Below are 13,611 nucleotides of genomic sequence, written 5' to 3'. Positions count from 1 at the left end.
TCTTATCTTAGTTCTTCATTCTTTTTCTTTTAATGCTCATCTTATTTTCTTTTGTTGTTCTTTCTCACTTTCCTGTTATTTTCCTTTTCTCAGTCCCCCTTTACCTTTCTCACATCTCCCCCACTTTACGCTTTCCTTATCTTAGTTTCATGTTTTCCATTTCTTTCTTCCACAGCTGTCAGTTCTCCTCTGTTGTTTTATTATGCTCTATCTCTTCATGTTGCTTTTTCTTTTGTTCTCTTTGTCCAACTCTTTTTTTGGAGGCGTGGGGGGGCTTTTATTTTCCATCTTCCTGTCATCCCTTTCTCTGGCATTCTTTCTCTAAAAGTTTGATTTGCATGCCTCATGCTTGTTAATATATTGACTGTTAATATATTGACCCCTCTGGTGGTTTTGGATTCATCGTTCTATGTGGCCTATTTCCTGGAGTTGCAGGTGCCTGTGGGATTCCGCTGGTAGATTTATACCAGTGTTAGAGTTGTGCTGCACTCTCACAGGGTTCAGGAATGTAAAAAGCTGTTTTGGTCTGTGCTGAGAGGCCTGTTAGGACCAGAGGTATTTGGAGTTGGGGAATATTTATAGTGAGTTCTCTTTGAAGAACTGATTTTAGAAATGTCTAGAAGGAAAGGATCAGCTAAGGGAAAGGCATTTGGAGTAGTAGGAACACTTTTCTTGCATATTGAATCATGTTTCCAAAGTGGAGAGAAGATGTTTTGGTTGTTATTATCCTTCCAAATATCTGCCACACCCACCAACATGAAGTTTCCAAATTAGAAAGTGAGAGAGCAAAGTCAAATGAAAGCATAATATGATTAGCTTGGGCTTTAGTCTTAAACTTCAGGGTAGAATATTAGTTCTAGTGAGGTAAGCTGACTTACCATGGTAATCTCAGTAGTAAAATTCACTTACAGCTGAGCATTTAAGATTAAAAACACTAAGGAAGTTATGGTAACTCAGTGGGCTACTATGTGGTTGCTTATGAAAATTATAAAATAACAGGGAAGTCAGTCATTCAGATATTTAGTGAGCAACTAGTATATGTGAGATACTATTTTATGTGCTAGCAGTTCATTGGAGACAGGCAAGGTCTTAGCTCCTGTGGAGTTGACATTCAGCTGAAGGGAGAAAATGAGAAAGGGTAAGTAGAACATGATAAAGGGTAAGTAGAAAACAGGAAAGGGTAAGTAGGACATGATAAAACTATGTATTAAAACTGTGAGGCAAAGAGGAGATTGGGATCCTGGGTATTCTTGTGTCTTCTCTTTTTTCTCAACATTATGAAATAAGATGTAGTTTATTTTTTAATGGAAGTCAAAATGCAAGTTTTAGGATCTTCTATCATTATGGTGCGTGCATGTAGAGTAATATTACTTCAAGAGTTTTATGGGTTCTGATATATATGCTATGTCTTATTAAAATAATTAGAAATAATAGATTCCTGTTTTAAAATGTAACATAGTAGTTTCATTGTTAGAAAACAGTGCCTTATGTGAAATAATCCAATATGGTTTCTTTGATTTGAAAATTCCTCACCCCAGCAGTCTGTCATTGTTTGTTTTATATCGCATTCAGAGACAGAGATATCTTTGAAAGCCCTGGATTCTTATAAGAGCAGATGATTCCATTTTAGGTGAAATGACACTGAAGAGCCTTATTGTGTCAGAAATACATATAAATTCTAAAGTTATACTAAAAAAGGTAGAATTTTTAAATATAGAAATTCTAGTATATGTTAGTGTTTGTTGCTTTATATGATTTGAATATTTTTATGGGATAATTATTCTCAGCTACTTTGTCATGTATTTTTTTTTTTTTTTTTTTTTTTTTGAGACAGAGTCTCACTTTGTTGTCCAGGCTAGAGTGAGTGCTGTGGCGTCAGCCTAGCTCACAGCAACCTCAAACTCCTGGGCTCAAGCGATCCTTCTGCCTCAGCCTCCCGAGTAGCTGGGACTACAGGCATGCGCCACCATGCCCGGCTAATTTTATATATATATATCAGTTGGCCAATTAATTTCTTTCTATTTATAGTAGAGACGGGGTCTCGCTCTTGCTCAGGCTGGTTTTGAACTCCTGACCTTGAGCAATCCGCCCGCCTCGGCCTCCCAAGAGCTAGGATTACAGGCGTGAGCCACAGCGCCCGGCCATGTATTTTGTTTTAATGATATGTATATACTAGTCATAAAAATCTTGTACACTGTAAAATATAAAAAGCAAACAGTTAAAAAAAAAAAAAAGCAAATAGTTGTCTCCCAACCCTATTCCCCAACAGACTATCTCTCTAGATTCAAGCACCCTCAGCATTGTAATTCTCCACATGGTTTTCAGTGCATATGCAAACACATATACAAATCCTTTTGTCCTTTTTAACCTGATATAGTCATATCATACATGCTATTAGAGTACATTTTGAAGCCTTAAAGTAGAGTAGTCTCACAAATTGCTCTGTATTACTGTTTCCTCATGTGGATTAATATACTGTGTGGTTTTTTCCTTTCCCTTTTCAGAAACCACGGACAGAGGAGAACCCCCTCCAACATTGTCCTCCTCTTCTTCACTGTCCTCCCCTTCACCCACTCTGGGCAGACAAAGGCCTGAAATCGGAACGTTTCTTAGAAAGAAGAAAACTAGTGATATCTACTTTGTGTCTCTTGTTTGGGCCATCATCATTGTCCAGATCTGGTTGAACCTGTGGATTGTGCAGTTGCTGCCAGTGCCTGTTGCAGGTTATTATCTGGTTAATTATGATCTTGTCTCATCTTTGAAGACTTTTTTTCTCAATTTGCTGTCATATTTTAAAATTTGAGGTAATATATCTATATTTATAAATAGAGCAATCTTTTATTTGCATTTAAATAATGAACAAACATAATTTTGGGAATTTATTACTTTAATACTTCTTTAATATTTTACTTTTTTGAGAGAGAGAGTCTTGATTGTTGCCCTGGCTAAAGTGCAGTGGGGTCATCATAGCTCACTGCAGCCTCAAACTCCTGGGTTCCATGCAATCCTCCTGCCTCAGCCTCCTTGAGTAGATGCCACCACACCTGGCTAATTTTTAATGTTTTTCGTAGAGATGGGGTCTTGCTCTTGCTCAGCCTGGTCTTGAACTCTGGAGCTCAAGCACCCCCCCTGCCTCAGCCTCCCAGAGTGCTAGGATTATAGGCGTGAGCCACTGTGCCCTGCCAGTATTTTACTTCTAAGCTTGAAAATGTATTTAGCCTCTTATGATTTCATGTGGTATTTGAGATTTATAGCTCCACATAGAGATTTGACGGTTCAGTCATCCATAATTCTGTGGAGGAGTGTGTTAACAACCTTCTGGGTTTTGGGGCTTATGATTGAATTTTGAGAGTTGCTCTTAGAGAAGCACATTTTACATTGCCTTTTCAATTCAAAGGAAGTGTAGTTTTTGAGAAATAAATGTATGCAAAATCTTGGGTTTTCTTTGGGCAGAAAACCTTAATTACATGTATATGTATTATATGTATTATGTCAAAATGGGTCATATGGTTTTCCATAAATCACGAAATCAGGTCTTTGTACCTTGGTACCGTGGTAATTTAAGGCCCAACTCTGTTGTTTTGATTCTCTCTAAAGCTGTCTTCTAAGATTGGAAAGAGTAAGGAAGAGTTATTTCTGATTCAGGTGCACTGTAGAAGCATTTTTTTATACTTTCTTGCTTATTTGGGCTTTCTGTTTGTTGTAATCATATTCTATGCTTGAAAGGCCACCACACTGCTCAACTCCAAGGGAGACGTTTCTTTTATGGTCTGTGAATGGTCCCACTGAAATTGTGCAGGGCACAGTCCTGGGCCATTTGTAGAGGCTTTAGTTGTATTCAGCTTGCTTCTCTACTGAACCCTGACATCTGTTCAGAGCAGCATCAAATGGGGAAACAGGAACACAAGTGAAAACGTTACCCTGCAGTGGCATAAAATCGCAATGTGCGTGGAATACTTTATACTTTTCTAGTCATTAAATAACAAATATCCGAGGAAAATAACAAAATTTGGCAAGAGCAGCTATAAAAGCCATGGGGAATAGGAAATGTCAGGGGTTCATATCCTTTACTTAGGAGGGGGTAAGGTGTGAGGGGCCAAGATTATAGTCACTGAAATCTTTATGATAAGAGTATCTTATGTTTATATGGGCTGTAAAATAATCCCTGACTCCTTTAGGGATTCAGACTTCTCAAGAAGATAATATATGGATGGGTGGGGATTGTGTAAAAAGTTATTTGGCCCAGTTCCATCTGTTTGGCATACTTGGGGCTCCCTCTCCCCCCTTTTTAAAGCATTGATCTTTGTTTTAATACTGGCTTTGATGTTTTAGAAAGGTCATGTGAAATTAAGGAACCTTTTCATGTTATGACTTTCTAATCTCTCTTTTGTTTATATATGTATTTTTAATCTTCTTTATAGTCTGGATACTCAAAAAGCTCGTCATTCACTTTGGAGTTGTGGACTTCCTGGAAAAACGCTACCATGTGTGGTGGGGGGTTATGGAGAGCTTCCTGAAGGAGCGGCAGGGTGCTCTCGCACCTTGGCCAATCGTGGGGCTTGGAAAATTCTTGTTGAAAGTTGATAGCAAGGTATTGTATTTTAAAAGCTTGGGCTGACTTAATGGAGTTTATGTGTTTCATGGTTTGGTGTTTTGTATTGTAACTGTTGATAACACATTTAATATCTAATTCTATCATAAAATTCTGAAGTTTAGAATTTATAGTTTACATAAGAATATTGTGTAGATGTTTATTTCCTCTTAAAAATGGGAGAAAAGGATCTTATGGAACACCTAGTTCAACTCCCTTATTTTATTAGGACCGAATTGAAATATAGAGCGGTTAAGTGACTTGCCTAAAATTATATAATGAAGTAGTGGCTCAGTTCACTGAATATTTTTGGAGTAACTCCCATGTGTCAGGGACTGCTGGGAAAATCAGATGAATCATGGAAAATCAGATAGAAGCTGACAACAATTCATAAAAATTCTGAGGTGGTGGTTAGATTCAGAAGCTTAGCAGTTAAAGAGCATGGCTTCTGACTCTATACTCCGGTTTCTCAGTTCTGCTACTTACTAGCCACGTGACCTTGGACAAGTTTCTTAACCTTTCTGTGCCTTGGTTTCTTTATCAACAAAATGGGTGTAATACCACCTACCTCATACAATGGTCATAAGGGCTACATGAGTTAATAAATGTAAAATCCCTAAATCAGTATACAATAAGTATTAGCTGTTATAATTTGGGTAGGAAAGGTTGTGTACAGGATATGATGATAGTACTGAGCAAGAAATGGCTGTTGATATGGTGGTGGGAAGGGGAAGATTTTTCAGAGGAAACAATGCAGGAGCAAATTTTGAAGCATGAGCAGTTGATTAAGCAGACACGACAAGAAGAGCAGGTAGATGGAGCAAGGCAAAGGCGCAGAGAGACTGAGCCTACAAGCATTCAGGTTCTTTTATGCATTTTTATTTGTTGGATTCCCCGCAAAGCTGTGGTTATCATTTCAATCATGTATATCTTAAGGGAATACTGCATTCTCTTGATTTTAAACTTGGTTGATGTGTTACAGTTTTTCCCCCCTAGTTTTTCCTTTGTCTGGAACAACTTCCTTCTCATGCTCTCAGTGACTTTTCCTTTCTTTTCTTTTCATACTATTATTGCATTCTCTAATGATATTCCACTGTTCTTATCTTCTCTTTCTCACCTTACCCCCTGTCCTCAAGCTCTGGCACTGGCTAAATAAGAAGGTAAATGAATACCTGAATGTTGGTTTTTACTATTGAATTCTGTAACACCCCCCTTCCCACCCCCTGTATCACTTTCTCACTCTGTTTCTGTCCATATGTCAAACAAAGTTTTTTGTTTTCAAAGCTCTGATTATAAGCTATGGAAGGTCATGAAACATTAATACTATCACAGTATAATTTGCTAAAAACTCAGCAAAGGCTATTTAGGATATGAATGGTATCTCCTTGCTCAAGTTATGTAAGAAACTCTGTCTGGTAGAGCTTTTGTCCATTGTAAGTGATTTCCATTCCTTTTTAACTCCATAACATTGCTCAGCCAGGTACTCTAGTCTCCTTTGATGTGCAAAAACATATCGGGCACTAGTTATCATAAAGGCAAGAGAGCTCTTTATTTGCTACTTTTTCTGTCAACAACACTGAAATTTTTTAAAAAAACAAATCTGTGAAATATTTGTATGATCCCTTGGCTGATAATTTTATGTTATCTTTTTTTATAGCTAGTATTAGAGAATTTTATTTTTAACTTAAAACAGATTATAGTCATCGCCTATGACATCTAAGTTTGTGTATTTCCCATGGTATGAGGTTATGTCTATGGTAAATGCTTCACATGATTGGCATGGAATTATATAATAGGCATACTTTTAATAACTTCAATAAAGGCTAACACAGATTATTAGGAACGTTGTACCTTTGACATACAGCCCGCATATAGTAGTCTTTAAATTAATTTCAGCGAATCCCTAGGACTGATAGCAAGAGATGACATCATTTATGTGTATTGTGTTTAAACATAATAAGACTCTAAAAAGTCTTCAGTGGAAAAATTATAGCAGGTCTCAGGAAAGATGTACTTCTTGAAAGGTCAAAATGAGACTTTTGAACATAAAGATTAGGATTTCATTTTTTTCTATTGAAATGGAAGAAGGGAGATTTATGACAATGTTTAAAGTTTTAAATTTTGGATTAAAAAGATTGCTTGTTTTTAATCCAAAATAAATCCTCTCCCTTCCCCCAACATGCATGGCTCTCTGTATACCTCCTTTCCCTATAAAACTAGTTATGAGTAAATGAGTTCAGTCCTTGACAAATGATGTACAAACATAAGTCTCATTTTCTTTTTATTTATTTATTTATTTTTAGAGATGGAGTCTCACTCTGTCACCCAGGCTGGAGTGTAGTGGTACAACTATAGCTTACTGCAGCCTTGAACTCCTGGGCTCAACAGATCCTTCCACCTCAGCCTCCTGAGGAGCTGGGACAATAGGCATGCACCACCATGTTTGGCTAATCTTTTTTATTTTTAGAGACAGAGTCTTCCGTGTTGCCAGGCTGGTCTTGTACTGCTGGCCTCAAGCAATCCTCCTGCTTCAGCCTCCTAAGTAGCTGAGAGTAGAGGCACAAGCTATCGCACCTGACACTTTCTCTTATTTTGATCAAAGTAGGTGGTTTTGTGTGTTTCCCAAATTTGTGTATATTGAAATGCAGTCTTCTTTAAGAGATGGAAGAAAGGAGAGCTAAATTCATTGGGTTCAATTTGATCTAACCCATAGTGGACTGAATTAGGTTACCTAATTTATGAGCCTAATTCATAGCTGAATAGTTGAGTTAGTTTTAAAAGATTTCTAGGAGATCAGTAACTTTTTTTCTTTTTCTTTGATCATTCTGTGTAGCATAGATAAAACATTTCTGTAAAGTTGGAGTAAGTCCTTGAAATTCTGAGTGTGTGTGTTCCAGGAAAGCACATAAATAAGTTGAGGGCTTATTTTATTATATTACATTTAAGGTCAGAAAATTGCAGCATTGAGTAATTTTTGTATGTAAAAAGTTTAAGTGGAGTGAATTAGGAAACCACAAAAAGAAGAGAGAGAAAGCATGTATCTTGTTTTTAAATGAAATGTAACCTATTTCTTACGGCTTAATTGTTTTATTTCTTAGTATTGATTATTTGTACAAAGACTCAACTAGAATTTGATTAAAAAACAAAGCAATGACATACTCAGAAGGCTGAAGCAGGCAGATCATTTGAGCCCAAAAGTTTGAAATTGCTGTGAGCTATGATGCCACTGTACTCTAGCCCAGGCAGCAGAACAAGACCCTGTCTCAGAACAACTCACCAAAAAACCCTAAAGCAAAACAAAAGCCTGTAGGCCCAGAATAATGAAATGGAAAAGAAACTCAGTAGTTGAATGATACTTCATTTTTTAATTTTATTTTTAGAGACAGGGTCTTACTCTGTCAACCAGGCTGGAGTACAGTGGAATTATCGTAGCTCACTGTAACCTTGAACTCCTGGGCTCAAGCGGTTCTCCTGCCTCAGCCTCCCAAAGCGAGGACTACAGGTGCCCGCTACCATGCCTGGCTAATTTTTAAATTGTTTGTAGAGATAGAGTCTCGCTATGTTGCCCAGGCTGATCTTGAACTCCTGGCCTCAAGCAATCCTCCTGACTCAGCTTCCCAAAGTGCTGGCATTACAGGCATGAGCCACTGTGCCTCTCTTACATTTTTATTTATATGATTCTTAATGTGGATTTTTTCCAACCCTTGGATATATGGCTTGTACTAGGAAAATTTTACTTTAGCTTAAAAATATAGTTTGATTTTATAGTGTTGATTGTACATGATATCCTTTTGGATATTCTATGTTTTATGTGTTAAAAATACTCACACATAAAGTTAGAGATTCATACTTTCTAAATAGAACATCATTTATATTTAAAAATACATTCCAGGATATGATTTTTCTAAAACAAACCAAAAAAAGAGGCTCCTAAGTTATTTTCAGAAATTATTATTTGTTGATACAAATCTGGTCTTAATTATGAAATCTTACTTATTCCTACTTATTCAAACATATTGTAATCTAATGCTTACCAGATGCTATTACTGTTAGATTTTGGAGATACAAAGAGGAATGACACAGTGCTAGCCCCCTTTCTTGGGAAGCTGTCTCAAGAACTAGGTAGTCAGTTGGTTCCTGATTGTGAAACTTCAGCTTCATTGATTTTAGAATTTACCTTCAAAATATGACATCTGACCTTCCATATCTTAGAAACTTGTTTCTTTTTTTAATCTCTATGTTGTCTTTGATGCTTTGGTAGCATGCACTGAAAATTAACTCTTCTGTTTGAAGCTGTTACTGTCAAGATTAAAGATTAACTTTTTATCTTTGAGTTCATGATAGCATTGATCTTTTAGTGACGGTGTCCTTCATGAAAGATAGATAAGGCTGGGCACAAGCTCATAAGCCTTCAGTAGAAAATGTTTTAGACGTTATTTTTTTAACCAACATTCTTTGCTCTTGGATGTTTAATTCACTGTTTGGAGAGAATGATTCAGACTTAAATTAAGAATAATTTTTTAACAATGCTGTAGCTGATGTTGGGGTTGAGGGGTGCAAGTCATTAATCTAACTGTAGTTTTGAGATGTTAGATAGTAGTTTGCATGACACAAATTCTGGAAATCTGTCAGAATTCTATTCTGAAAAATTGCTTAAAATGAAGGATTATTTGTGATTGTGAAAGATGAGGGAAGTTATAGTCAAGATAGAATGTCAAATAGCATTTAGGGATAGTGGAATTTTAATTATTGATTAAGGAGCAGTTACTACATTGATTACTTTTAATTTATATCACTTAATTATAATTATGTCCTAAGGCATATGTTTTGGAAAGGATAGAAACTTCAAGTAGAATGTCAGATATTACAAAGCATTTTATTATGAAATATTTCATATATAAAAAGATGTAAAGAACCCTTGTTTGTATACCCCCCAGCTTGATGATACCACATACATGAATGAAGCCTGTTTTATGCCCTTCCCTAAGTGTCCATCCACCTCCCAACCCCTCGCTCCCTCAGGGTAACTGTTATCCTGAATTCACTGTTTTTCATTGCCTTAACATTAATTTTTATTGTTACTGCTTTAATAACCCTAATGATATCAAAGGGAAAAAATATTTTGAATGTAATTCCTATTTTAACTTATTCCTGTTTTATCTGTATATTTTAGGACATACCTGTATTGTAAGGATCATACTTTTGCTAACGTCATCTCTCTGCTAATCGACAGTGCAACTTTATGTGATTTTATGTCAGCTAATGAATTGTCATTATTTTGTTTAGAATATTGACCAGGTCATAAATTATAACTTGAAATGATACCACAGTATGTGAATTTAAACATAGATGTAGGATATGTTCAAATTAACTGCCTTTTCTTACACGTGACAATAACAACAGCAATAATTAATGCTGTTAGTTAAATTTCTAAAGTTGCTTACAGCTTTTTTTTTTTGCTTTAATCATTATGCCATAGTTTGCTTTGGATTGCTGAATATCCTATTTTGTCTTCATGATATTTAAATATACATATGTTTATAGGAAGTTCTTTAAAGATAAGTAATTCTCTTTCTCATTTTTGTGCAGATGATCATCTGGTTGGAGAAGATGTTAGATAAAATAATTAGCATTTTCATCATATTTTTGTTAGTGATAGGAACTCTTCTTTTAGCCCTACTCCTGACTGCAAAGGTAGAGTACAACAATTACTATTCCCATTAATACTCTTAATTGTTAGAATGGTACTATAGATAAGAAGATTGCAAAAGTGGCATGAAAAATGTTACTTGGCTTATAAATATGTAAAACAGCTGAAGTATTTATGATTTGTATATTGCTGATTTTGTTATGAGTTTGCCAGTATATTTTATTTTCACATCTCTTTTACATGCATTTTTATTTTATCATCAAAATCCTTAGGGGTAAATGCAGATTAAAAAAGTGAGATACTGAAGAACAAGTGGCTTTTTTGGTTTTTTCAATAAAAGAATTATGATCTGGTCTCATGGCTCCTAATCCAGTTAGTACCCTGTGTACTAGATCCGAATATCCTGATTAGATACTTCCCTTCCTATTTCATTGGTCCTTCTGCTAGCATGCCATAGGATCTTCATTTCTTGCTTCCAGGTCCTTCTAGCTTACATTTCCTCTTGCCCTCTTCATCTCATCAAAGAAAATTATTCTCCAAAGTGAAGCTAAAATTTTATCTCTAAGGTGATATCTATTACTGAGTAATGTGGTTTTTTGTGGGTTTTTTTGAGACAAGGTCTTGCTTTGTCACCCAAGCTGGGGTATAGTGATGTGATCCCAGCTCACTGCAGCCTTGAACTCCTGGGTTCAAGTGATCCTCCTGTCTCAGCCTCCTGAGTAGCTGAGAGTACAGGTGCTACTACACCTGGCTAATTAAAAAAAAATTTTTTTTTTGGTAGAGATTGATCTGCTCTGTTGCCTAGGCTGGTCTTGAACTCCTAGACTCAAGTGATCATCCTGCCTCAGTCTCCCAAAGCACTGTAATTATAGGCGAGAGCCACTGCTCCTGACCTTTTTTTTTTCTTTTACTTTTATATTGCATTTTACTCTTTATTTTATCTGAACTCTGCTGAATTCTACATCTCAGATTTTGGTATGTTGTTTTCAGGGAATTGTGAAGTTCACAAGAAATAATAGATATGAAAATTTTTCTTATGCCCCTAGGCTTATAGAGATGTGTAAGTAACCGTTATTGATAGTTACTCTAATATGTAGCAGTTTGCTAAAGAATTGCATTATTGTTCTTGCCTGTTAGTCCTAGAAAAAAAAGAAAAAGAATTATATTGTTTCTTGTTATGTGTTCTCTCCACTTGGAAGTCCTAGTCTCAGGCTTAGCCTCATTATACCCTCAAACTTATCATTTGTTTTGTCTTATTACTTCTATTTCAGTCTCTGTACAGTTCTTGTCTATTCTTTGGGTATTAATTGTTTTCTCAGTCATATATTAATATATTCTACAGACTTGTTTAGAGGCCTTTTTGTCATATTTTGCCTAAACCTGCTACTATACCATCTTTGATTCTAGTTCTTAGGGATTTCTTTCATCAGTATGGTCTTTTATTTTCCTTTTTCTTCTCTCTTCTCTTCTCCTTTCCCTTCTTTGTCCCTTTGCATAGGGTCTTTTTGCCCTGCTCATCTCAATTTTATCTTTTAATTTCTTTTTGTTTGTTTATCCCTTGCTTCAGGGAGCTTTGATAACGAATATTACTGAGCCATTTCTTTCTGGTCTAGGATTCATGCAAACTGAGCTTTTGAGGGAACCATACTGGTTATCGAATTCATTGTCCCAGCCAGTAAATGTGTCATTCTTCAAAACATCCCTAACAGTATCACTTGAATGTCTTAAAAGACATCTCAAATGTAACGTCAGAAACTGAATTCCAGACTTCCATTTGCTCATCTGTGCTTCTCATAGTCTTCCCATTTTAGTAAATGACGACTCCATTCTTCTACTTGCTCAGATGAAAATTTGCAGGATCATCCTTGACTATTGTCTTTGTTTTGTATCCACATCCAATTTGTCAGAAAATCCTTTTTGATTCCACCTTACGAATACGTTGTGGGGGTAATAGCAGGGTGAGGATATCAGGTAATTCTTCTCCACAGAGATCAAGAATAAAACAGCATCAAATTATTAAAAACACCATTTAAAAGCATTAGAGAATGACCAAGTAGACAACAACTGGGGGAGTGTTTAATAATGAAAAGCTGCTACTTTATTTGGTAAAGACAGGTAGTCATGGCTTTCTTTCTTGGAGCTATTCTAGCTTGGGCAGCAAAAACCTGCAGCTTTTCCTGAAGGAGATATTCTTTGATGCACAGATATGTTTAGGTTTTTTTATTTGTTTTTTCTTTCCTTTCTTTTCTTTCTTTTTTTCTTTTTTAGAGACAGGGTCTTGCTATGTTATGTTGCCCAGGCTGGTCTTGAACTCCTGGACTCAAATGATCCTCTTGCCTTCGCTTCCTAAAGTGCTGAGATTATAGGTGTGAACCACTGAGCCCACCGTTTATGTTTGATGTAGTTCCATTTGTCTATTTTTGCCTTTGCTGTCTATACTTGTGGCGTCATAACTAAGAAATCATTGCCAAGTCCAACTGGAGGTGAGCAGAGCCTCAGAGGTCTGTGGGACAACATCAAACATTCTAACAGGCTTGTAATTGACATCCCAGAAGATGACAAGAGGAAGAAAAAAAAGTAGAAAAAATTATTTGAGGAAACTATGGTCAGAAACTTCCCATGTTTGGTAAAAAAACATTAACAGTCTCAAGAAACTCAACAAACCTTCAGTAAAATAAACACAAAGCTGTACCTAGACACACCATAATCAAACTGTCAAAAGCCAAAGAGAAAGTCTTGAAGGAAACAAGAGAACAATTACATGTCACACATAGGGGGAATAACAGTTAATGACTTAATTCTCATAAATAGTGAACATCAAAAGACATTGGTATGACATATATAAAATCACAGGGAAAACCCTGTCGACCAAGAATTTTGTATTCAGTGAAATACTCTTTAAAAGTTAAGGTGGCCGGGCGTAGTGGCTCACGCCTGTAATCCTAGCACTCTGGGAGGCCAAGGTGGGCAGATCCCTCAAGGTCAGGAGATCGCAGCCAGCCTGAGCAAGTAGAGCCAACCCCGTCTCTACTAAAAATAGAAAGACATTAATTGGCCAATTAAAAATATAGGAAAAACAATTAGCTGGGCATGGTGGCTCATGCCTATAGTCCCAGCTACTCAGGAGGCTGAGGCAGGAGGATTGCTTGCCCAGGAATTTGAGGTTGCTGTGAGCTAGGCTGATGCCACGGCAGTCTAGCCCAGGCAACAAAACAAGACTCTGTCTCAAAAAAAAAAAAAAAAGGGCAAAATACAATTATTTCTAGATAAGTTTAAACTGAGAGAATTCATTCATAGAGCTACACTATGAACAATGCAAAAGAAATTCCTTCAGAGTGAAGAGAAATGACTACAGAAATAACTTGGATCC

General features: G+C 36.4%; 1 protein-coding gene across 5 annotated transcripts in view; it reads left to right on the top strand.

The window, feature by feature from the left end:
* The window catches only part of TMEM245 (transmembrane protein 245), a 95,575-nt gene that overhangs the window by 22,599 nt on the left and 59,365 nt on the right, over positions 1–13,611 (top strand). For 4 of the 5 annotated variants that reach the window (XR_001146717.2, XM_012736767.2, XM_012736765.2 and 1 more), the window contains exons 5-8: positions 2,505–2,723; positions 4,422–4,591; positions 5,728–5,751; positions 10,181–10,285. Coding sequence is in view for 4 of the 5 variants with exons in the window: in XM_012736767.2 (XP_012592221.1) it covers positions 2,505–2,723; positions 4,422–4,591; positions 5,728–5,751; positions 10,181–10,285 (518 nt within the window). In the remaining variant the exon portion in view is untranslated. The remainder of the gene's footprint in view (positions 1–2,504; positions 2,724–4,421; positions 4,592–5,727; positions 5,752–10,180; positions 10,286–13,611) is intronic. The other variant, XM_012736768.2, reaches the window with a different exon arrangement.

Source organism: Microcebus murinus, chromosome 12, assembly GCF_040939455.1.
Source record: "Microcebus murinus isolate Inina chromosome 12, M.murinus_Inina_mat1.0, whole genome shotgun sequence".
Classification (NCBI taxonomy): domain Eukaryota; kingdom Metazoa; phylum Chordata; class Mammalia; order Primates; family Cheirogaleidae; genus Microcebus; species Microcebus murinus.
The sequence above is the reverse complement of the archived record's forward strand: the minus strand, read 5'-3'. Positions and strand labels throughout refer to the sequence as shown.